The 25,512-nt window shown below is 38.7% G+C and overlaps 1 protein-coding gene across 2 annotated transcripts in view; it reads right to left on the minus strand.

The window, feature by feature from the left end:
• Window positions 1-2,239: 2,239 nt before the first annotated feature.
• The window catches only part of eng (endoglin), a 46,664-nt gene continuing 23,391 nt past the window's right edge, over window positions 2,240-25,512 (minus strand). The window contains exons 12-14 of one of the 2 annotated variants that reach the window (XM_085926616.1): window positions 24,237-24,347; window positions 15,980-16,039; window positions 2,240-2,392 (exon numbers count right to left, since the gene is read on the minus strand). In XM_085926616.1, coding sequence (XP_085782742.1) covers window positions 16,026-16,039; window positions 24,237-24,347 — 125 coding nt within the window. In that variant the 3' untranslated portion in view covers window positions 2,240-2,392; window positions 15,980-16,025. Of the gene's footprint in view, window positions 2,393-15,979; window positions 16,040-21,022; window positions 23,397-24,236; window positions 24,348-25,512 lie in introns of those variants that run through there. The other variant, XM_085926615.1, reaches the window with a different exon arrangement.

Below are 25,512 nucleotides of genomic sequence, written 5' to 3' on the forward strand. Positions count from 1 at the left end.
TAGGACAAGCCCTCACTGAGTTCAGCTGACCTGGAAATTTTTCACACAATTCCAGCTCGTTATACTCCACAATGATCTTTTCACTATAACCAGATTCAGAAAAAACAATTCCTTCCATTCCTTCCTGTCTACGTAGGCATGTCATCTTGCCTTGGCTGCTTCGCATACATTCCACGATCATAATGAAGATGAAAATCGTCTGTCAGCCATAACGTCCCCAAAATTTCAAGAGATGTGGCTCATTAATAGTCCAAATGTCTGATCTCCCATTTCTCTCTTGATGGTCTGCTTGTGAAGACTACTAATGTGATACTTTTTTTTTTCAACCAACTTGGACTCACGGAAGTGGCTTCAAAGCTTCCTTCGTGTGTGCAGTGTCTTTATTATGGATGAGTTTTTGTGGATGCATAAACGAGAAAGTCCGTTCATTCATCAAGGCTTCCCCGCTCACCTTTATGAATAATGTCAGCGTTTGTGCATCCCGCTGATACTGCTGGCATGTCAGTGCAAGTGTACCCAATGCAATGGTGCTTCAAAGTTGGCCATTTGAAAGCATTTACATCAAAAGGAAATCCCGACTGCCGCAAAACACACACTATTAAAACACTATTTCAAAGATGCTCCTTGGCAGTATATTGTGGTGGGTGTGATTATTTACTCAAATTCTAAAGAGAGAAACAAGGAATCTTTACAAAAACTTCACTGAGCACAGAAAAGATTGTAGAAAGGCTGAAGAGGAATGCTCATGTTAGCTAGATTTACTTTAAAATCTGAACTCTGCAAATTTCAAAATTCACAAATTTTAAATTTAGCTAAATGTCAAACTTTAAAGTTGGAAATATTTTAGTTGACTGCCATAATGAAATCTGAAAAAACCTTTTCTGCCAGTGCTAGCTATAACATTACAAGTTACTTATTCTGCATTATTTTTATTGAAACATGCCTGTGACATGCCTTCATCAAAATACTTTGAGAGTCAAGAGTTATCACACAATTATCCTACTTTTTTAGGGAATGGCCAAATCGCATGCACGTATTTTGTGTGTGGGCATTATGCAAATTTACCCAACTGTTAACTCGCAGTGAGGCCGAACGACTCACTTACAGACATTTGTTGTTATATGCCTGTTTATTTCTGCATTTAATTGCAAACACTCCATTGACCAGAATTTATGTGGATTTGACCTCCCAGATTCCACAGTAGGCATTTTGAACTGCATAATAAAGTGAATAAGTAGTGGTTGTCATAGCAATGGTTATGAGTAATCTAAAAACAAAATATCTTGTCAATGCAGGCCAGATGTGGTCCAAGCAGGGAGAATAGAGAATTAATATATAATTTTAGAGATACATGAATTCAGAGAATTAATCAGATGTGTGAAAAGGGTCTTGTTTAGAAAAAGCCCAATAATTGAGAATGGGAAATAAGTCAGTGTTTTTTAGCCAGTGATTAAAAAACACGCAAGCCAAGCTCGAATGCATTTTATGTAATGGCTATTAGCCACAGACAGGAAGCAGTTTTAGCGCTCCTATTTCCCACTTCGCTGCCCGTCACTGTTGCCAAATCATGGCAGGGTTTTAGCAATCTAGCCGAGGCAGGCTGCCGGCATTACGGTGATAAAAGGATTCAGCATGTCCGGGAAACGCACTTGCAAGCAGCACGGAACTTTGTAATCCTTTTCCGTTGAACTGCGGCGGTAATTAACGGCATTTTCACGGACAATTAATACAACTTTTTGGTATAATTTTCCTGAAACACAAGCCATGTCCACTGAAAAAGGGATATGCGTTTGGTCTTTTCATCCAAATGTATTTTGGATAATTAAAATAGAACTTTATCCACAAAATTGTCTTGCTTGTTATATTGCTTAACAGTGGAACCTCCAAAGTTAAACACTAAACTTTTTGTGATGCTGGTCAACCTCTGATTCCTTCCCACTTGGAAATGTTTTTCTCCATTAGAATTGAAAATCAGTTTAATAACTTTATGGATACTGTTCATTAATCATATCAATCACTTGTCTTCTTTTTACAAAAGCAAGCCAGCAAATGTGTGAGAGGGAGAGCTGTTCCACTGTGGGAATGGTCACAGCCAATAATAGTCATGACCAATCAAAGCATCTTTTTTAGGTAATATAATATAATATAATATCAATGTCATCATCAGACTGATTTATTTCAATTTGCATTTCATCACATTAGCATCAACTACATGCATCCAACCTCATCGTACATGCAATAAAGACGTTAAAACACTGAAATTATCATATTAAGAGAAAACATAGCACATAAAACATTTTAACAACTTAAACGAATCAAAAAGGTGAGAGATCTCAGGTGATGAGGAAGTCTGACGCCAGAAAGCTGAATGTCACTTCTATAAGGCACTTATCTAAAAACACACAAAAATAAGAACAACCTTTTACAAACTGTTTAAAAGCCTTGTAGATTGTTGCAACCAGTTTGCAACTATTTCCGAAAACAGGTGTTGGCCACCAACTAAGAAGACCGAGCATGCCATATGTTCTTGGCAACTTTCCTCCGACAGCCGCAGGTCAAAGTGTACAAATTCACCAGAAACTCTGTATTGAATGGAGGCAGCTTGCCTCTTTACCCCTACTCCAGTTTAAGAATACGTATGGTAAAAGAGCAGCTCAAGGATGCATGCCAGATGGACAGTCGGGAGGCAGAGTTTGCCTTTAGCTGTCGTAATTACGTTGCGTAATTGCACAGATAATGAATCATTGTGCCTTCGAGTCAAAACAGTCCACAGCACACAGCAGGGAGGTTTTTTTTTTTCCCCCCCATCATCTGCAGGAAGAAAAGCAACTTTTTGTTTCAATATCTTACCAACGCAGAGTGGTAGCAAACTACACTGGCAAGCTGGTTGATGCAACACCATAAAACACATCCATGATGGCTTTAATTCAGCTTCGCATTATATTAGAAAACATAAAACATTGTAAAAATCGCCGCCTTTAATAGGATGCGGGGCAGCCAGGCGGCGTAAAACCTCCTTTATGGACACTTACTAGCCAATAAAAAAAAAGAAAAGAAAAGGAAAAGAATGCAGTATTGCTAATACTATAATAAAAAAATATATATATACAGTAAATGGGAGTTCAGTGTGGATTTGTGGAGAACAACTAGTCATAAATTGCATGTATTAACTCACTGAACTTGCAAATGGTAACAAAGTACATTGTAAATGCCAAAAGGGCGCTATATTATCTTTCTAAAAATGGTTAAGACGGTCTGCTTTGGAAACTTCACATGCATGACAAGAGTAAAATGTTATTATCTGTGCTGGTAGACTTTTGCATTGTTATGAATTTTATTTTGTTCCACACTGCTTGTATTTTACTCCCTGTGTTGTTCCTTTTATGGTGAATGTTTTGTTTCCTTGTGTTGTATATATGTGGATATACATGCATACACTGGTGTGTGTTCTTTAATAAGACATCATGCACTTCATTAAAAATATGTGTTGGCATGCCAAACTCTTGTCAGCGTAGGAGTAGACCATAATAGGGAGTCTGCCAGATGTTTGTTTTTATTTTCTTGCAGCTAAAAGCCAAATTTGTCTCATTAACATTTCTTGGTATGTTAAGTGTGTTTTGTGTAATACAAACACATGAATTCCAATATTGTGTGACGCATGTCTGTCATCTCATATCTATGTGATGGACACTGGTACAATTTTTGTGTACACGAATAACTTAGAGATAGAAAGATGAGTAACTTGTTCACTTTTCACCGGCCCGTAACTGTCACAGCGCTGGCACCTGGATTTTATTTATTTGACTTTTCACTTGACTATTTTACGAGCACCTCACCCACAGAACGGTGAAGAGATGGGGTGAAAGCGATAAAAGTGCAGTGGAGATCCCCGTGGGTCACTTTGGGTGAGATCCAAATGAGTCCCAACATTTGAAGCAGGGTTCATTCATAGGGTTTTTTATCATCTTAACTGTATTTTAAAATGTGACAGGTCCGACACTAAGGAAAAACATGGTTGCTCTTTGGCATTTCCACTGTTATAGTAGCAAGATCTGAAATCTGTTTGAGGCGGCGTGGCTATCCAGGTTACCAGAAAATACTGTCACTTTTCCCGACGGAGTCAACACAACAAAAACGAAATAATGAAAAAAATGATTTCACTGCGAAAAAGGCAAGATGAGACATATCTTTTAATTTGGATAGGCCTACACAAAGCGTATTAAATGATAAGAGGGCCGATAGCGGGAGTCTCATATCCAGCAAAGTTCTCTGAGGAATCAAGCCACGATCTGACATCTGCTCCCAGATGAAGCACTTGAGGACTAATACTTGTCAAGCATGGATGCAATGTGCCATGAAATCTGAGATCACTTGAAAATAAACATTGTTTTGCTCAATACAAAAAGGGAACCGCATCCTTTGCTAAGAAACAAAAACATTGAGTCTGAAGGACAGTGATGAAATCACCTGCAAGGACATAACTTCTTAATATTCCATTCAAATGTTCTATGTAGCCATGGAAACAATGACATCCTGAGTAAAATTTGCATTGAACATTCAAAACCTTATTTAAACGCGACGTGAATTCTTTTTTTAACAAACATCATAAACAACGACAAAGACGAGAGTCACATGCTCATTAGCGACAAGTTTTTTTTAGCAACAGTACGTAGCTACTGTTCACATGTAGGCAGCAACATTCTCATATGATCCTTTTGAAGAAACAACGACAACGCAAGCAAACTTACCCCATATCCGATTATTATTGTTACCATTACTCTTGTTGATTGTCAGTGACATTTCCAGCTTTTATGATTCGTGGACTATAATCTGCTTGAAGGGTACTTTTATCACGGTTTGTTTACGGCATTAAGCAGGAATAACTCACAATACTATTCCATGGATGAGTGAGATATGAATGACAAAAAAAACCTGAAACGTGTCAGGAGCAAGTGGAGCTGTGGTCAGAAAAGCAGGCGTGAAGTCAGAAAAAGGACAAAAGATTCTCATTAAACCAAGCTTTGGCTCAAAATCCTTAGTTCACCTCTTAAAAATAGATGTATGAATAAATAAATATGTAATAGAAATACCCCTAAAACCCTAACCCAATAGCGGCCTACAGTTTCAACAGTTCCCACTACTCAGCTAATGATTTCATGCAATTTTTCAAACTCAAAACCTATAACTCCGAAGGGTCAAAAAGTCACTTTGACCCGAAGCGTGATTGTTCGGATTTAGATGGGCACTAAAGTAGAATTGGTTGCACTCACACCTTGAGTAATAGTAACCTTGAGTGCAACAAAACAGACATGCTTGCTCGACTCAGTCCTTCATTAAAGAGCTGTTTCCAGTTTGAGAAACCCTATTCTCAACATCACCGACCCCCCCCCCCCCCCCCCAAACACACACACACGGCACTGTAATACAGCTTTCTTCAACGCTAGGCATCAGAGTCATTCTAGACCGCTGTCAAATCTCCCCTTCATCTTCACAATTCCTGAAAGAAATCGAGGCCTAACTAATGATCACACGGCCTCTATTTATTATATTATATTTAGGCAAATGAGACGTTCCTCACAAAAGTGGTTAATGATCTTTTACTAGCACCGTTAATAAATACCTGACACTGCCTTTCGTAATTCATGTTAGTGTATAGGCTTGTCCTGGTTAAACTCTTATCTCATAATCCCTTCTCATACTGCACTTTGCAGATCATATCTTATGTCATCAAACCATTCATTGTGTGTGCAATGAGGGTAACCTCAAATCATTATACAACACTTTATCTTATACAAGGACTATCTGCAAAGATATACAATTTGGTGCTTGCAAAAAAAAAAAAAAAAAAAAAAAAAAAAATCAGAAAAAGGACCGTAGCCGGGTTATTCGAGTTCATGTAAGAGAATATCAGAATGATACATGGGACCTGAGCTCCTGGCACCGTGCCTAGCTAGAAGTCAGAAGTGATAATATAGGTTAGACACTATACTAGAAAACCCCATAGGGGAACATTTTCAAGTTCACCGCATAGACTCTTCATGAACTAACTTTAGTGGCTACAAGAGTGTCTGACAACATGAAGATTTTTTTTTTGTTCACCTGAGGAAACATTTGTGTGTATTAAAGAAAGGCGGAATGTAAAAGACAGATAAACATCACGGGTGGAGGGTTTGCTCACATCCCTGCAGCCAGTCGCGCTGTCATAACACTGATTAATGTCGCCGTTTGCACGTGACAAAGCGAGCGGCTGAAACAAATGATAAAAGTAGCTTATAAATCTGTATGGAAGTGGCTGTCTGGGACTGTCACGCTTTGTGAAGGGTAAATACGGCACGACGTGGAGGACTCAAGATAGGAGGGAAATGAGTGACAATAGGCCTGCAAGAAAAGGAAAAGTGGCACATTTGTCTCTGGCTGTAGAAAACAAACAAAATAACTGCATCAGAAGTTAGCAGCAGGGAGAAAAAAAGCAATAAATTAGGAAGTCATTACAACAGGATGTCTCACCTAACTTGGAATCGCTCAACCGTGATCCACAACTGCTATTTTTTTTTTCTTTTAAGAAGAGTGCAAAAGCCAATTAATCAGGAGTTTAGTGGCAAAAGACTTGATTTAATCTCCCAGAGGAGGCTATTTCATGTCCGGCATTGAAACATGTCAGAGTTCAGGGCTTTAAGGGATTGCGGAACAGGCTTAGCGTGTCTGGACAGGGACAGTTATTGAGTGAGCTCGTCCTTGGGGGTCGGACAAGGGCTTACGTGATGGTGACGAGAGTGACGGTGGCAGATGTCCCCGATTGTGTCCTATAGTGGGTCGTGTGGTAAAAGGAAATGGTGTCCTTTAAAAAACTGCTAGTTGACTTTTACAGTTTGGGAGCACAACAGGACCTTAGTAGTTACAGGCGATGGATTAGAGTCGGACTTGCCCTCCGGCTGATTTAATTACAGTACACGGGAATTTCAAATGGTTTGATTCAAAAACTTAAGGCAGCATAGTGAACATCCTCCCCATATGTGTGGTGCCCGAGTTAGCTTATAGGACGGGAGCAATTGTGTTAAAGTATGTTTAAGTGATGCATCACCACTGAGGAAGTAAGATTTTTATTTGTCAAGAGAGGAAATAAGTTTAGCCTGGGTTGTTAGTAGAAATTAAGGAGAGTCTTTGCCACATGTGCATTTTAAGGGGAATGTTGCAAAACGAGTAACAAATATTAAATCACTTTCTTTATTGCAGTTACAATTTTAAAGTATTTATAAATGAAGGTAGCTATCAATATTTTTCGAACACATTTTTAATGTCGTTATTCACGTTCTTGTGCTATTCACTGCAGGCCTCTGTCCCCGTCTCTCAAAAAGGAGGGTTGACTACCCTGAATCTAAAAGCAATGCATGGCGCCTCTCTAATAACTCTCCTAAAGGTCTCAAATTAATTTATTCACAAATGTTCTTACCAATCAAACAGTATTGCGCAGCTTTTAATAAGGTTCCATTCATGATGTATCGGAACATACTCAACTGAGTACTTACTTGTCTGACAACTGCAGCTGCTGTGATTCTATCAAACAATAATTTTTTTAACATACAACAACTGGTATGCTGCACCTGTTTTGGTTGATTTTTTTCCGCCTACACAACAAACAGACAATTTTCCTTTCCAGTCTTCATAGCATCAACTACTTGAGCAGCGAGGATGCGACAAACAACAGAAGTGCTGTACTGGTGCCATCAGAACTCCACTGATGTCAGTCCATGTGGTTAATACATGCACGGATCAGCACCTGTACGAGGACATGAATAGTCGAATGAATGCTGACGATCGTGCTTCTGGTTTTGCAGAGATGAATACATCTCTAACTGCTCTCTTACAGCTAATTCATCATTTTCTTTTGCTTTGGAATGAACTTTTTTTCCTGACTTTGTTTTGATTTATATATATTTGATATTTACTGAGATAAAATCCAAGCTAGCAGTAAGACAAACTTGCCAGGTGGAATAAATGAGGCTAGAGATACCCCATGGGTCACTGAAAAACTAAATGGCCACATCCACTTGCCTGTTTGAATGATAAATTAGGTGCTAAAACAACACATTTATTTACTGTCCATGCAATAGTTATTGATAGACTGCCTTGTGTGTATTACAATATACATGTCACTGAATCTGTTGGAGAGTTTGTTGTGGTATAAGACAAATATATTTACTTTTTTCAATTACAATTAAAGTCGAGCTAGCTATCAGTCACACAAACAAAAGGAATGGATGAGATTCTTTCTTTTAGGCAGATTATAGGGTTAGATAAGATGAGACAATTTCCTGAAACCCCCATTTGGACATTTGAATGATAAAGTAGGAGCCCAAACTACCTGATGATTACTATGAGAGATGATTATTTTATACATAGCAACTATTAAACGACTACACATTGCGGGATTTATTGGGGCATTCATTTGTCATGAAAGTTTTTTTTTTAAATGAAAGGCATGTTTAGATTTGCAACTGAAATTAAATTACAGACACTCAGACGATGAGAATTATTGAAAGAGTGTTATATAAAATACATATCATTCGGAATGGTTGGGGCATTCTATTGCCTGCCCCAATCATCGCAGTGACTCTTTGTTTTTTGTTTTTTTTATCCAAAAACAAAAAGTATTCTGGAAAAGAAAAAAAAAAACAATCTTTCTTATCATAATTTACATCGCATTTCTTGTGTTCTTAATTTGAAACTGTACAGCGTCAGCCATTCGTGGCAACCAACTAAGCAAGAACACAATTTACTTCGAGTAAACACCAAACAAGTAGCCAAATCAACCACATTGATGTCAGCATGAAAACTAAATTATTTTAGCAATGGACACATTGTTCAATTATTTTACCCCTTCATGCCGCCGTATTAATGTGCAGCCAAGAAATAAAAATCTCAAACAAATCATGAATCTAATCATTCAATGCTGGGCTGGGAGGAAATTAAAGCTGCCTGGAGATAATTAACAGAAGCTGAACAGGTCAGTGGGCTATCACAGCGCCATTAAATATACCTGACAGATAAATAAAAACATTTACACAAGCACTCTCTTCTTTTTATGTCCTTCCAGGAAATGATTCACGATTGCTCAAATGTGCTCTTATGATGCGTCGTTAAATTTGTTGCTGTGTACTGTACTTTAATACGCGATGCAACCGTGATAGCTGCCTGAAGTGTCGTGTAATCGATGTCAATGGGAAACCGGAGAAAACTGTTTTGAGAAGCGGGAAAATGAGGCTTCCTCGAGGGAATGTTTTAGGCAACAAAGGTGGTGCTGTGATTTTTGCTGGCTCTGCACTTTGCCCTCGGTCATGAGTTAGCGGTTTTCCTTGGATCAATAATCCAGCCGAGCAAGGACAACGACAAATCCTTGGATCTCGGCACAAAACCAGACACCAAACGGACAGTTGGTTGAACATTAGGGGGGGTATGCGCGGTCACGATTGAGCACAGGTCCAAGAGAGGGCGGGTAAACAAGTCCTCATTAGTCGCACTGATTCCCTAGTAATGTTATAACGCCAGGAGCGCCTCCGGCTCTTGTTGTACATGCTTGGAATATTTGCCCGAACCTGTGAAAACCTTCAATCTGGACTTTCAACATGAAATTTTGAAATATATTGGACGTTAGTTTGATTTGATGTCATGACTATTTGGAAGCATAACATAAATATTCTGAAAAATGAATGAAGCAATATTTTGACAGTGATAACATTAAGAATGTCACAATAATAAAATTGCCATGGTTGTGGTCGTCAAGAGATAATTTGTTTAACGATAAAGGATGATATATACTCCAGTCCTGAAAATGTATTTATCACTGCCGTCCATGTCACCCCTTAGCGGCAAGCGTTGGGGTGAACATATCACTAAACTGTGCTCCTTCTCATTTGTCTGTTCATCCCCAGCCATTACCGTAATTAGCTTTTTGAACCAGGAGCCGCATTGATTTTAATAAAGATGCCGTGAAACAGCATGTGAGGACACAAGGACGGCAAATTGGAGCAAAGCAAAAAGTGAATCATGCAGGGCAGCCGTCTCGCTGGAGAAATAAGTCGTGTTCCTGCCTGTAGCCCATGTTGTAATTGCTCCCTTCAAAAGAGCTCCAGCTTGGTCGCAACACGATAGACTGACCTTTTTTAGTTTTTATTCATTATTTCTGTTGTTTGTTTGTGAGTGTAAACCTCTATTAGCGCTGCCCTGCGCTGCTTGGTCAAAAGCCGTGACCTTCTAGCTTTGGCTGCCTTGGCAAATATTCTAATTATGTCATTCAAGATGTTGGGAGGCTTGTCATTTCACAACTCTACCTTTGACAAATGCCATGAATGTTCCTGAATGCAGCAGTGTGTAAAAGGGAAGCTTGAAATAAAAACAAATTCTTCATGTGCTACGCTAGCTTACAAAAGTGTGATATCGTTACTATGGCAACTATTCAACGAGTCTCTGCTATTGCATATGTATCTGTAGCCCACAATGTGCTAACTACTATTATAACTACTACTATTATACTATTATACTACTGAATAACTACTATTATAGTAATTCAGTAAAGTAAAAGCTGCATAAATCAAAAGCAATTGAATGAAAGAAAAATATGTCCCATATACAGATCAAGACACACCGCATGGTATACGAGCTTTAACACTAGATGTGGTATATGATATCGAGTGGCTACGTAGTAATACAAATTGGTAGCTAAGAAGTTGTGGGAATAGTGATGACATCACCATGGTAACAACAGGACATTTATATTGTCTGACTGTTTATTCCCAAGGTTATATAATGGCTCCGAAGTGGATTGTTATTGTAAAGTTTAAAATCTTATATTGTCGGTTTCGTTGAGATTAGTGTGTCTGACATGATCCTGGATTAAATTTTCTTTTTCTGTCTACAAATCCTAGCAGTGGTCAAAAGACGTTTCATCCCACAGCTGCTTTTTTGTATGCTTCCTTTTTGCCACCGTGCAATCGGGTGGTGGAGTTACTCCAAATAAGACAGCCCGTCTGGTTTTGTGAATTTTACGTGAGAAGCATTGATGCAGCATTCCCAAGACGCTGACTCTGGATTTCTTATTCAGCAGCTTGACAAAGCTTCTTAGTGGTGGGTCATTTATCAGGAGATCAGCAGCACACCAACAACCATTTGTAATTTTCTCCCCGCTGCCTGTGGCCCATTAAAATCTCTTCTGTTCTTTTGTGGTGGACACCTGGGTGAATGTCGATTCAAGACAATTTTATTATCGAAAAAAAACGTCATTTTGATCAGAAATGTTTCACGCAGGTGCTAACTGCAAATTTTTGTGAATTGTATTCATATTTATTCTTATTATACATTTATTAACTATACTATAGCTTCAAGAATGATCAAATGTTTTTCTTTAACATTGCCTGTACATTCGATCCTAATTGTTGAATAGGAGCTGTCCATGGTACCATTGCCTGTACATTCGAGCCTAATTGTTGAATAGGAGCTGTCCATGGTACCAATCGGGACACAAGGCATCACAATAGACAACACTGGCACTTTCATGCTCATAAATATATGTCACTTGTAAATACATTGTGTCTTTGTGGCATTTGAAATCCGCCTAGCAACAGATGATAACTCATTTGATAAGCAGAGTGCTGCTCCCACTTAACCATACAGTGTATTAGTACTAACAGGTTTCTCAAAATGATTAGTGCACGATCCAGACCCGTTTTTTATGTTCTTACATTCCAAGCAAACATTTTGCATTATTTGCTGTAAAAGAATACAGTATGTCTTCAACTGTAAGTGAGTCTTAGCTACAGAATAAGGCAGCTGGGTTGTTTACTTGACAGTTGGCTACAAGCTTATTGTTTCCCCTTTACAGTGGGTTTAATTACATGGATGCTAATTTGGAATTAGTATCACTTAACGGAACCTTAATTACAGTCCTTTCTCCCACAATTACTCTGGATGTTTATTAGGATTTTATGTGTGTATTCTCCCACCCTCCCCCTACGCAAAAAAATCTGGATATCATGTTTGCCTTTGCCCAAAGCGTACCTTCAGCTCTTCTCTCATCACTGTCACAAGATGAAACGTTCATTTTTATGCCCTCCCCCGCCCTCATCTCAGCCTCACCCCTTTACTTGGCGCATCTCTTCGTCTATTTGACTGTGCTCCCCCCCCACCCCCCACCCACCTCTTCACCGCCCCGTCCCCCGCTAACCTTCATCTTGGAACAAGCAGAGACGCAGCCAGCGACTGTTCAAACAAAATGCTAATGCCCTACTAATGGATCCCTGCTTCCCTGATATCTATATAATGTACACATTGGATTTCTCCCGTACAGGCGGTTCTCTACACTGCAAAGAGACAAAGACTCAGCTTTATGCCAGCACACTTTTATATAACTGTTTCTTCTCTCAGAGTTATAATAGCGGCACAAGGATTATCTTGTAACACATTCACACAGATGTACATTATGTGTGTATGAGATTGAATGACCAAAGTGGCTGAATTTGAGACAAAACATTGGGCCAGAGAGGGATAATTTTTCAAAAAGATAATTAAAAAATATATATTATCTTTTAGTTTATACCTGAAGGGGATTAATGAATGTTTCTGCTGTTTCATTTGATTAAATTACAGGAAAAGAAAGATGACAGATAATTTCTTTTCAGAACTTTTGTACGGGTTGATCCTTACAAGATTTGTTTGTATAAAGCGCAACAGGACAAACATCCGAACAGCTTTTAAGGTCACTGAACAAAGACGGCGGGAGAGATCGTAAAAGCGTGACACTCCGTTTTATCAGGAATAATTTCCATCAGGCCTTTGATTGACCAAAATTACCTTATTAACCACAATTTAGGAAACAAATGAGCTTTTTCCCTTTCTATACATTTTCAATGAGAATAATTTTCTGGGTTGAATGTGAACATATATTTCATACATTTCAGAAAATTTGTAGGACTTATTATATGCTCAAGGTGGTAAGATTTATTCCAATTTTATTCACACAGTGTGAAAAATAGGAGTTCATAGTTGCAGTCAAAATATCATCCGAAGCAATACGTAAAAATAGGCATATATATACATATATATATATATATATATATATATATATATATATATATATATATATATACATATTATATAGTTTTTAAAGAGACTTCTGAAGTTAAGTTGTCAAGTGAAGGAGTATAGGTAAAGCAAGACTCGATTAACTTGAAACGCATTAGCATGGAGGCTGAGGTTGAGAAAGAGAACAAGAGGCCCCCCTTGTGAAGGTGGGCACGAGTCTCTTCCTCCTCCTCCTCTGAAAAGCATTTCTCAGCATTATCGATTCATTCCCCGCTCGCTGAACTGAATTACATTCGATCCAATTTGGTTCCCCCACCTTTTTTTCCTCTGCAGGACCTGAGAATGATTTGCATGTAAGGGCGAACCCGCAATTGTAATCCAATACTTTTTTTCTGCAAATTGTACTGTGTCAAGGAAGTAAAAAATGCTCTCTAAGAAAAAAGTTAAGAAGTACGCAGCAAGCAATACTAATCGGGCAATGCAATATCCACCCATTCAACAAGTATGACTGGGAGTCCTGTCAAGCTGGCTTATTCTCCTTCTTCTTAGTTTATTATCGCATCACAGCTCTTTGGCCGCTACCTACTGTACGGGACGGGACGTGCAAAGCGTTTCCATAGATAGCCAATGCAGTCGACTTGAGCGAGGCCCCCGTGAACAAACACACACGACACAGGCAGGGCGTGTTTCTCCTTATTCGTTAGCAAAATTGGCGGCTGTCATTAACTGACTGACTGATAGACCTTTGATCAGGACGGATTAAATGCCCACCTGTGTCCAAAACAAATTGAAGCGTTTATAAAAAGTTGGTCAATAATGTCCTTCCAAGCCAGCTTGCTCGTCGCTAGTCCGAGAACCTAACACAGATGTCTCATCTTGACTCAGCGGTCCAACTTGTCAAGCAACACAAATAAATGGACTCCAATTCATGACGACAGTCACAGAACATCCAAATCACAGCTCTTTGTTGCCAAAAAGCTTGAGAAGCTTAGACTAGAAACAAAAAGAGGATGTCACCTACCATATTACAACAGTATGAAAGTTTTTCTTGGAAAACTCGACGCTCACGTTTTACAAACACTAAGGTATAAAAATGTATCGTTCAAAATGCAACAGCTCTTGCTAAGGACCAACATGTGCCCTTGATGACAGATGGCTGTCTCGGTAACGTCTCAAAAAACCTTTAAATTGGATGTTTTTCGGCGCTGTGTCATGCGATCCGTCATTCTTAAAAAGGTCACCTATCTGACTAATGGAAACTGAAAAAAAAGGGATGGCAGTTAGCACATTTCTCTTAAACTAAACTTAAGCTGGAAGAGCTCATAATGACATGGTGGAATACATGAAGCTACCCTCCTGCGATCCATCCCCATCCTTAGTGTCAAACCCACATCTGGTAAAGCCAAGCGGGGGCCGCTGACAGGACAGCAGGCCAATTAATGATTACTCTTCAGCAGGTGTCCTATCGCACCATATCCTCTGACCTTTCCCGCCAAATACAACAGTCGATTGACTGCAACAGCGCCCAGTCAGATGTCCTACCTTCCAACTAATGGCCCGTCAAGCATATCAGGAAGGATGATTTTGTCATCATTTTACATTGACTTCATACGCACACAGCCAAAATTAGCCACCAAATGGAAGGAAATTTTCATATCACGATCCCATTGCCCATAGTTATCACGATTGCGATGATCGGATGCTTTTCGTCACAGTCGTTTCAGTCGGTGGTGTGTTGCTGGTTTCCACAAAGGTTTAAAAAAAATTGAATGATCAATACTTCAATAAAGTTAGCTAATGTAGCAAACAGTTTTAGTGAGCAAAATACATTCTATGAGATATGAATCACGATTGGTAAGTTGTTTTTGTCTCAGTAACATTATTTCACGTTATGCACTGAACCGTTCAATATTTCTGCAGGAAAAAAACGTGAACATTAACGCTATAAATGTGCAAATTGTACTTTTAGTGTTTTCTCATCACATTAAACCCCACTGTAATTTGTTCCCGCTATCATTCCGAGCTCTCTGGTGTGTATGTCGCCGTCGCCATATCCCGAGGGGGCCCGCGAAGAGCCGTCATCCAATTAAGGCGAAATTTGATTTGGCTAAAAGGCCGCCATCATTTAGATCGCTCTTTGAGTCAAGAATCACAAAGATGTATCGATGCCGATACGAGCTTTGTTTTGTGTTCATTTACGTGGCCGTTAACGCATTGCTACAAATCGGTGCCATCTTTGAAACAAGCTGCTATTCTTGTGTCATTTCTCCTCAAAACATATGTGATGTATAATTTTGTTGCTTTGTAATGAATTAAAATGATTGTAACAAGAACAGAATGCACCTAAATGCACCAATATATTGCAAAGCACAACACCAACGTGTTGCTTTCTGATACGTGGCCAATGAAGTCAACTAGTTTTCTTTGCAATCAATAGATTTTTTTTCTTTTTTTTTTCAGATTAGCGTATTTTCCGGACTACAAGGCGCACTTAAAAACCAAACATTTTCTCAAAAAACGACAGTGCGCCTTATAGTCCGGTGCGCCTTATATATGGACCAAATTCCTAAATTTAAACTGGCCCGAAGCATTGTGTCATAAAATCAATCATAAGTGGCTCGCTGAAGACTATGAATCATGAATCAAAAAGACTATGGATCATTATATTGTGATTATAAAGTAATTTGTTGCATCTGAAGTTGAAATAAAAAAGATAAAATGGAGAATGATTTGATTTGGATTAAAAATCTGACATGAATGAATGGTGCGCCTTATAGTCCGGACAAAGTTATATAAAAAGTTAAAAGTTATACTTATATTAGGACAACGTTTTAAAATGGGCCATTCATTGAAAGTGCGCCTTATAGTCCGGTGCGTCCGGAAAATACGGTATATATTTTCTTACCTGTAAGAGTTTCGCCGTCAAACTGTCTCTAGTCCTCCGATCACTGTCAACTGGCAATACCTGCAAATATACTCAATTAGTTCACCTCCTCTCCTTTACTTTTGCATTCAACTGTTTTTAGGTATGAGGTTACCTAATTTTCTGAAAGAAAAAAATACTTGAAGGGCTCATAAACTATGCGTGCACAACACTGCCCTGATGAGGCCAAAATATGCATAGCAGGAAAAGCGTAATTAAAAGCGCACGCAACGTTGCGTTTAAAAAAGCGTTCTAAGAGAGACTTGGCGTAAATGAGAGTTACTTGGGATATCTGTAATCCACACAAGCACACACGCCTTAAGCGGGTGTGCCAATAGTAGTTATGGAGGGCAGTGTGACACGAAAGATGCAGAATATTTCTATTATTATTTGAGTAGCGTTCCAACAATAAGCTCCAAGTGGCCTCCAATATGTTTAAACATTTCTCTGTCTCATATCTGAAAACCTGGGTCCATTTTTTTCTTTTTTTTTTAAACGTGTAACCTTTTCAAAAAGAAAAAGCTAACACCTTTTTTTTTGAAGTGGTGCATGGGCTAAATTAATTAAAAGTAAAGGGCAAATTATTTTTTTTTATGTACGTCACGGTGACGGTCATGCTTTGCACTGCCAAAGGCGAGTTGTAGCACATTGTGTGTGGGTTGCCTGCTGTGACATCACAGGAACTTTAGGTACCTAAGAATAGAACTACTTTGGACTGTAAAAGGAAAAAAAAAAGTCTACAAAATGACCCAAACGAAAAAGTCAAGATGATGAATTCCATTTCTATTGTAGTCACGGACCTGAATCAATATCCATCCTAAATGCGACTTTTACAAGTTCCACATGTCTTTGTGCCTTAGGAGTATAATAACAGAGGTCAGAATTCTTCACATCCTCACCTGTAATTAGTCGATTCACAGAGCGCATCCAGACACCGACAGCTGGCACAGACTAATGAACAGTTCAAAAATGAGCTTTGTGCAAGATGAATGGCGCATGTGCTGGAAACAAAGACCCAAACACCTGCCAGAACCTCTGACTTACACCCTGGTACGTTACGAGCGCTTGATGAGCGCTGCCACCTTTGATTTACGGCGACGCGCACTCGTCTTCTTTTCAGCTGGGCTCGTTCCCCTCCATCCTCCATCAACCTTCACGCCACCATTCTGCTTTTGAAAACGACTCGAGTCATTCGCCGCATTTAATTACCTTGCAAGTTCTTATTAGACGCTGCTTAGGCCAGCGTTCTCTTGGTGCGTTTTGACTTCTTTTTTTGGCCACACAGATCCTGTTAAGTCACTTAATCCGCCTCAGTAGAACAGAGGAATGTATTAATTCTGAAAAGTGCCTCCTGAAAGAGTATTCCTGTGCAGGAAAAGGTCAGCAAGAAGGGTAACCTGTCCAAGATGGTGTCAAGATATCACGTCCAACGCACCTTTGTATCTCAGGGGATGGTCAGGATGAGCTGTAAAGAGCTCGGTTTGGTTCATTTGAAGTATTTATTAGTGCTTGACCATTATAGAGTTTTGATGTTGATTCCAATATTTGGCAAGAGAAAATCTCAAGAGCCGATTAATCGGCCAATTAATTAAAAAAATATGTAATTAATAAAATTGAATGAATGAATAAAACTGAATGAAAAATAATTATAATAAAATTATATAATAAATTATATATATTTTATATATATAAAATGGATAGCTGAATATTTGGTTTTATAATATTTGCTCTTTGAGTACTTAATTGTACAGCAGAAAGAGAAAAACTGCAAAGATCAGCAGATTTGTACAACTATTATTTTAAGGGTGGTTTGAATGTCATTACCTTTTTCTTAATGTGTTCTTTAAAATCTGCTGTTTATTTCATTTTTAAGTGCTAATAATAGGGGACTATATCAGCCAACCAATTAATCGGTCAAGCTCCAGCTCACCAAGACCCGAATGACAATAAGCACTGTAGAAAATGGATGGAAGGATGTTTTTGTTTTTGGAGGTTTGTATGCAAATGTCATATTCTGAATTCAAAATACTATGCTGAATATGGAGTTCGCATAGCAAAAGAACAACTCTCACCCCAACTCAGACTTCATTCCCAATTATCCATGACAACTTCAACTTTCGATGTTCCTTGTAAAATATGTGTACAAGACCTGGTCCAAAACATTGTTTACAATTCTGCTCAACCCTTTCACCTGTGCTTTTTACCTTTTAAAAGGTAATAGTTTTTTGCTTTAGGAGTGTTAGTTTAATACAGAGCATTTTGTTTGGGTCTGACACAGGAGCTTTCAAAAGCAAGCAAGAATGTTGCGGGTTAAAGAATGTCCATTACACAATAGAAAAGCTCTCTTTCTTTTTGCGGCTGGTTTGCCAAACTGGGTAAAATTTCGGAATCACTCCCAGAGCTAGAGTGGAGCACAATATATATGTGTGGCATAACAATCCCATGTGTGGAACAAACACAATAAAATATTGAACATGTTGGCATACTAGTCAAAACAATCACTATGGTATTGTGGTTAAGTAAGAAACATTAAACAAAATAATACATTTTGTATATTTACATATGTATTACATAAATAATGAGTAGAAAATGCTCTCTGGGCCATTATATGGCCCGTGAACCGTAGGTTGCTCACTTACTGCATGGAATTTGAGTAGTGCTACATTTTTAAAGTCAATGCGACTGATACGCCTTCTCCTCCTGTGCAAAGGCAGATATGGAAATAAGTCGTGGATACAAGAAAGCAGTAAGTGCGGTTGGAGATAAAGCAGCGACTGGCTTGCAAAGTCGAAGGCGGCTCCGTGCGCGGAATGCAGAGGTCGCTTTGTAAACAAAGCTGCCGCTATTTAGCTGCAGTTGGCTTAATGAAAATGAATGATAGGGCATGGGGGGAGCTTGGGAGTCTTTGTGGATGGTGGAGGTTGCTGGCCTGGACAGATTAATATACTATAGTGGCCACGTGGGCAATTACAAAGGCAAGAAAAATAAGCGTGTACCTGAATTCAGATAAACATTTTTTTTTTACTTCATACATTTCACTTCATAAACAATTAATTTATGGAATTTACTGTTTTAATTTCTTAAATTCACACTGCATTAGGGCTAACTTTGTATGGTTTAGAAACATTTTCAATTTCAAACAAAGTTCTTCTATCAAAAGGCATTAAATAAAGCAAGTCTTTGTAGAACTTCTCTTGAGGAGCTAGCATATCGTTTGGATATATATGGTTTTTTTTTATTATTGCCTAATCTAAAGAGTTGAAAATGGCTTGCATATTTCTAAAATACCAAAAATCTAGAATAGTAAATTTTAAAAGAATTAATTGCAGAATTAATAAGAACATAACTTATAAAAATAAAATATAATTTGATAAAAAAATAAAAATATATATACAAATCCAAACATTTATTAGATATATCGATCAGATTAATCAACATTTGCTCTTCAAATGACCCACCATAGTTTCCACAACATAAACAAAAACAGCACAGAGTTTATGTTTCTAAACGCTGACCACGAGGCCCATATTGACTTTGTGTCAGACGACCCACTTGGCCTTTTATTTTTGGAGGGAATGGCCTGTCACGGTGTGAAAGGAGATGGACAGGGGGTTCGGGGTGAGGGAGGGGGATTTCTCTGAGAGAAGATGGCCGGTGAAAGGTCACGGTGAATAAAAGCCTTTTAATCCCGCCACCTTGGTTCCGGTGCCCAGGGAATATCAAAGTCATCCCAATCTCGGAGGGGATTGGAGGGGGGGGGGGGGATTCTGTCTGTTAGCCTAAACAGCCAAAAGGTTAGAAGCAGCTCGGGTGTTTGTGTTTGCTCTCTCTCTCTCACCCATTGTTAGGAGATAAGAGATGAAACGTGGCGGCTTGCAGTTTAAAGCTGAGCCATGTTACATGGAGCCAAAGCAAGGGAAGATACTGCAATGCAGTTACTTTGTTACAAAAGAGAGCAGTGCAAGCGTCTCTGTCGTGGCTGCTCAGCACAATATGACAAAAAAAAGGAGTACAAGTTGACAAAAAAAGATATTGGAAATTAAGCTCATTTTACAAAACAGACGCCACAGTCTATTCCCAGTCTGCACTTTTTCTCCCCCTTGTTTTTTTTCTGTGTAAACACTGACAGCATTTTTTGTGCATTGACTTCTTTCTTCTGTAGAGCTGTGGTTGTTGTTTAAGTGGTATATAAATAAAGCTGAAGTGAGATGAGTTATGATCAATGTTGCCAGCTACCTTGAAAAAGTAACCTCTGACTTTTAAAGTAGCTTAAGTTACTGATTGCTTGAGTAACTGTTTTCCAGTTGTTGATTATTTTTATTATATGTTGTAACTTTCTCATCCCGTTTATTTAAATTACTACAAAGTACATCCAAAAACATTCACCCAGAAAGACCAGCTTGCTGCCCTGATTTATTCAAAGTTGCATCTTTTTCTTGATCTTATATATTTGGCATTCAAATTATGTACTGAATTATTATGTATAAATAAATGGTTGTTGAATATATATTTCTCTTTTGCGACATTTATGGGAAAAGAGGACGGTTAAGAAATATCACCATCTAGTGGTGGTCACTTGGTCATCATACGCTAAACACACTCATGCACACAATGTGCATCCTGTTTAATCCCAAAAGTCAACTGAAAATGCAAAATAGCATAACATTTGCAAACATGCAGTGTTTGCATGGTACACAAATGCTTACCATTTATAAAAAAGGCATCTCAATTTCAAAATAAAAGCCAGCAGACTGCTCATTACTGCTGTCACTTTCAGCAGTATGTTTGTGATGTATGATGGGAAGTACAAAGTACATAACCTCGCAAATTCCTGCAATTTAAGAAAAGTGCCTAACAATGCATGACACAAACGTTTTGGAGTTCCGAGTAACACTAAACACGGGGGTCAATTGTTTGCAATAACTCGGAATAGGCGGTTCCCGGTTTGGAAAATAATTGAATGTCAAAGATCTGCCCACACGTCATCAGCTGTGTGTGAAATAAGGACATTTTGCAAATAAAGTCATTATCACTTTATTCATGTAATTTTCATAAAAAATAAGTATTCCTTCACAAACATAATACACAGTCCCTGGACTACAGTCTCAACAAATGGACATTTTTTGTTAGTCTTGATGCCAAGTCAAATGTATACAGTAACTATTAAGAAAAAGTAAATTTACAAAAAATATTGTGCATTTGGTCAGTGCCTTCATTGAGGGATGGTCCCAATTCTTCGAAAGGAGGGGGGACAAAATTGATAGATATTACATATAAAAGTCTAAAATATGGTGATGATACATTGATCCTGTAATTCTCCTATGATACATATTAATACAGGATGTAATGATTCATCAGCAGCACAATTTGATTTTGTATAAATGATTTAAATGAAGGCAGGGACTCAAACAGTTTGATTTTTAAACATTAAAAATGAAGAGACAAAAGTGTGTCATCGCTCCTCCATATATTGCACAAATACTCAAGTGGTGATTTGTACTGGCCCCTCTGTCATCCGCATACATACAAAAATAGAGAAGCACAAAAAAGTGGGGCAGAGAGAAAAGGCATTTAAAGGAGAAATTCACCAAATCAACACTGTCCAATGAAAAGTTGGTGATTTTTTTTTAGGGGGGGGGACAACAACAAATGACTGTCGAGAAAGAGAAGTCTGTATTTGATTCTCCCTAAAAACAAACATTTGGACTTTTGTTTGTTTTTGTAGGGGGAAAAAAAATATGACCAGTTTTGAAACGTAGCAAAAAAATTTGATATGATGTAAAACAAGTGACCTTTCCAAAAAACAAAAAGATAATGACTTGTGTATGAAAATCAGCAAATTAATCGCTTTGCATTGGACAGATGATTAATTGACTTTTAGACACAAAATGCAGTGCTGCTATGGAAAGCACTGATCAAGAATATTGATTATGGAGAGTGGATTGTTGAAAGAAACCAGCTGGAAATTATTGCTTGCATCTACTTTATGAAAATAAGACATTAAAATCACATTATGGCTGTAACAGTAAGAGACGACGATAACTTTTTTTCTACATTGCCAGCAATTATACATTTTTGCAATACAGGAATTTTGAGGAAAAAAAAAAAGTCTAAAATACATTAACAATCCGATTTGCAGTCCAGCAGCTGATTTTGAGGCAACGTCAATGTTCTGTCCTTGTTGAGACAGTGTTGTGCTTCCTGACAAATGCTACATTTCCTAACGTTGTCAAACAGATTGCTACCTTCAAAGCATTCAGAGTCCTTTCGTTGGTGGTTCTTGATTGTTTTTCAGGCAAGTAAGAGAATATTTTTGGCAAGCCTAACCCTAACCCTTTTTCCCCTTAATCTTCCATTCTTGTATCAACAAGAACTTTTGTCATTTTTCGTAGCATCAAATTTGTCAAAGGGTGACACAAAATATGGTCATAGCTGTGTCTTTCGAATGTTTACCTTTCGAGGTTTTGCTAACCGTTTGGACATGGGTCATAAGATGGTTGTTTTACATCTCTGTCTTTTCACTTCATCACTAATCCCTCAATAAGGTAAAAAAAAAAAAAAAACGTATCATATTTGTCAAAAATGGGAACAGGGACTAAGGAGACAAAAAGTACAGTACAGTCTGTTAAGAGCAGCTATTTTAACTTTTTTCAAATCTGTCTTTGCATTACCTAACTTGTCTGCCTAATACAAGAGCGGTTAGCCATCAAATTTATTGAAAAGGACAAAAGGAACTGGAGACCGCTTGATAGATTTTTGTTGGTTCTTATGCTAACCGTTTTTAAGCAGTAGGCTTGCCTTTATCCACGTCTGTCGTTTGCTTCATCTCCCGCCGCCCCGACTTTGATTGTGCCGGGGAGTGCAACCGTCACAATCGGCGGAGGAATGCAGTGAATTTCCTGCTGGCTCTCAGGGGGGGACAGGGTTTGTTTTTCCTGTTGCTGGGAGCCAATTTGTTTTTCTTTTCCTCTTGCCCTCTTTAACTTCCTGTCTGGAAGCCACACTTTAAAGGGCGACCACAGAGGTGAGCGTCACACGCCATCCATTAGACATTGCCGCCACCCGACAGTACAAACAACGCAATTGTATCAATTCCAGGCTTGTATGTCAAAGATGGCGAGTTTCAATTTAAAAAAAAAAATAATAATAAAAGGGGCAAGGGGGTGGTTGGGCCTCTTTATGAAATAAAAAAAATTAAACCCATAACTGACTCAAAAAGTTCCCTTGCCCTAATCTCACGCCATGCTGCTGGTGGGGGTGCTCTGGGTGCTTCCGATGCTCGCGTTTGCGCTGCTGTTCTCCGAGGCGGAAGGGTTCGACGATACGGGCTGCTGCTTGGCTCCTGAGCAAGGACAACCGGACGACAAGGAGGAGGCCATGTCCAGTCCGGTCGGGTAGCCTGAATCAAGCAGGATGACACGCAATTACCTCTGCCAAGCTCCGAAAACAAGTGGGGCGGTGGTAAATGCTTGTTTGTTCATGGAAAGACAAACCCAATTCAATTCAACCTATTCTCCGTTATTCTCCATAAAATTCCTCCTCGTTGTTTTTGCACTCAGGCCAAAGCTCTATCTAGTATACGGAATAGGATTGCCTGTGGTGTCTTGGTCCCAAGGAACAATTTTGAAGTGAGAGGAGCTTTATTTACTCCAGCCATCAAATACAATTGAAAAATAGTGCTCTTTCACCATCCAGTAGCATCCTTAGGCAATCAGAAATCTTTTGGGGTTGGCGTCAATTATTATTATTTTTTTTTTTTCACTCACAGCAGTGCTAGGTAACAATTCCCCATTAATCGACCGCCAAAACTTTTTCTTGAGGAAGGGTGTACAAATGTCAAGGTTTGGGTTAAAAATAAAATTCTGCTTTTTGGATGCAGCTTCCTTTTAAAAAAATAAAAATACAAAAAATAAATCAACTACTACCATCTTTTGAGTCGAAAAATAACCATTCTCAGGAAATATGCCTTGGAAGTTTAAAAAGATTCTCCTATCGAGTTTTTATAAAACAAACAAATTTGAGTTTTGTTTGTCTTTAAAAAAAAAAAAAAAAGATGTAAATTTTTATGGCGTAAACAAAGATTTTCTAGATTGAAGAAAAAAACTCAACCATTAAAAAAAGGCACAGTTTGATTGTCTACTCCATTGCTTGCATATGAGCAAACAAATGAACACTCCTTCTACAAACTATTTCTGAAAGAACCTTGTTGTATTGTTAAGCTTATGAAAGATTGGCCTACCTGTTTTAATTTTGATAAACCACAGCGCTCCAATTAGTAACACTCCTATTAGGAAGCCACCAAAAGCGATGCCCAGGATGGCGGGGAGGCCAAAATCAAAGCAGGGGGTGTCTGAAACATACACAAGTAAAAAAAAAAAAAAAAAAACATGACGTAACCTTCAACATTGGCGACAGCATTGAACCTTTTCCACACGTCTTCAGCTCTATTGGTACACACAATAGTCCACTATGTTGACAGTCAGAGTGAACACCCTGGAGGCAAAATGTGGCAAGCATGATGTCAGGCTGTCCAAGAGCATTTCATTCCTGCTGCTTCAATGCAGCAGAATGGACTCACAACGAAAGATACATATTATATATATATATATATATAAAATGCCCCCAAAAAATGCCAATATTACTGAGTAGTCGTCCTAAGTTTGCGTAAGCATCGTCAAAGAAACTACACAGCATCTGTTGATCGCAGTAGTGACTTCTTGTGGACGTTTGGTCTTATTGCATAAAGAGAGACGAGTCACGAGAAATGAAATCGCACCAAATTGGGCCACAGTGACATCAGTCGTCTGTAAATTGGTTGCCGTGTCAGTTGGTGCGCTTTGATGGCAAAGCTGAACAAACAGCGGCAGGAAGCAGGAGCAGGTGGAAAAGGATGACGTGACAGCGGGCCAGCGCTGTGATGCTGACACTCCAATTGCTTTTGTTATGTTTTGTTTTGTTTGTGGCTGCCTAATTTTTGATGGGAAAACCACAAATAGAGTTTGACGTTCCAAAGGTTTTTTTTTTTTTAATAATAGCTCTAACTTTTAATCCATTTTCAAAAAAAAACTTGTTTTTCTTAGTTTGAAGGGAAAAATAACTGCTGCTTTGTTTTCCTTGAAAAACTACAAGTATCCCTTTTTAGGTACGGGTCCCCGGGAGGAACATTATTCGTAAGTTCTGTTGTAAATCGTGGGGTTGGCTGTGACTTTTTTTTTCTTCTTTTTAACAGAATTGCACAAAAGTTTTGCCAAACCACTGTGCATAAACCAAAGGAAAGACAAAGAAAAGTGGGACGACGCCAAACTAACAGCAGGGTTCCCGACTTTTAATCAGACTCCACTTCCTCGCGTGATTCCACCGCTGGAATCCTCGAAGTGTTTCTGCACACTTGAGTAATGGCTGTCCATTGGGCTGACAATAGCTGGAGGCCCAGCGCCCGTGTTTGGACAGCGACGCAGTCAAAAACCCCCGTGGAAAACACAAAGGGCTCCGGGCCGCGTCCCCCGAGAGTCGTT

The sequence above is a fragment of the Syngnathus leptorhynchus genome, chromosome 12, assembly GCF_054491065.1.
Source record: "Syngnathus leptorhynchus isolate UIUO chromosome 12, UIUO_Slep, whole genome shotgun sequence".
Taxonomy (NCBI): Eukaryota; Metazoa; Chordata; class Actinopteri; order Syngnathiformes; family Syngnathidae; genus Syngnathus; species Syngnathus leptorhynchus.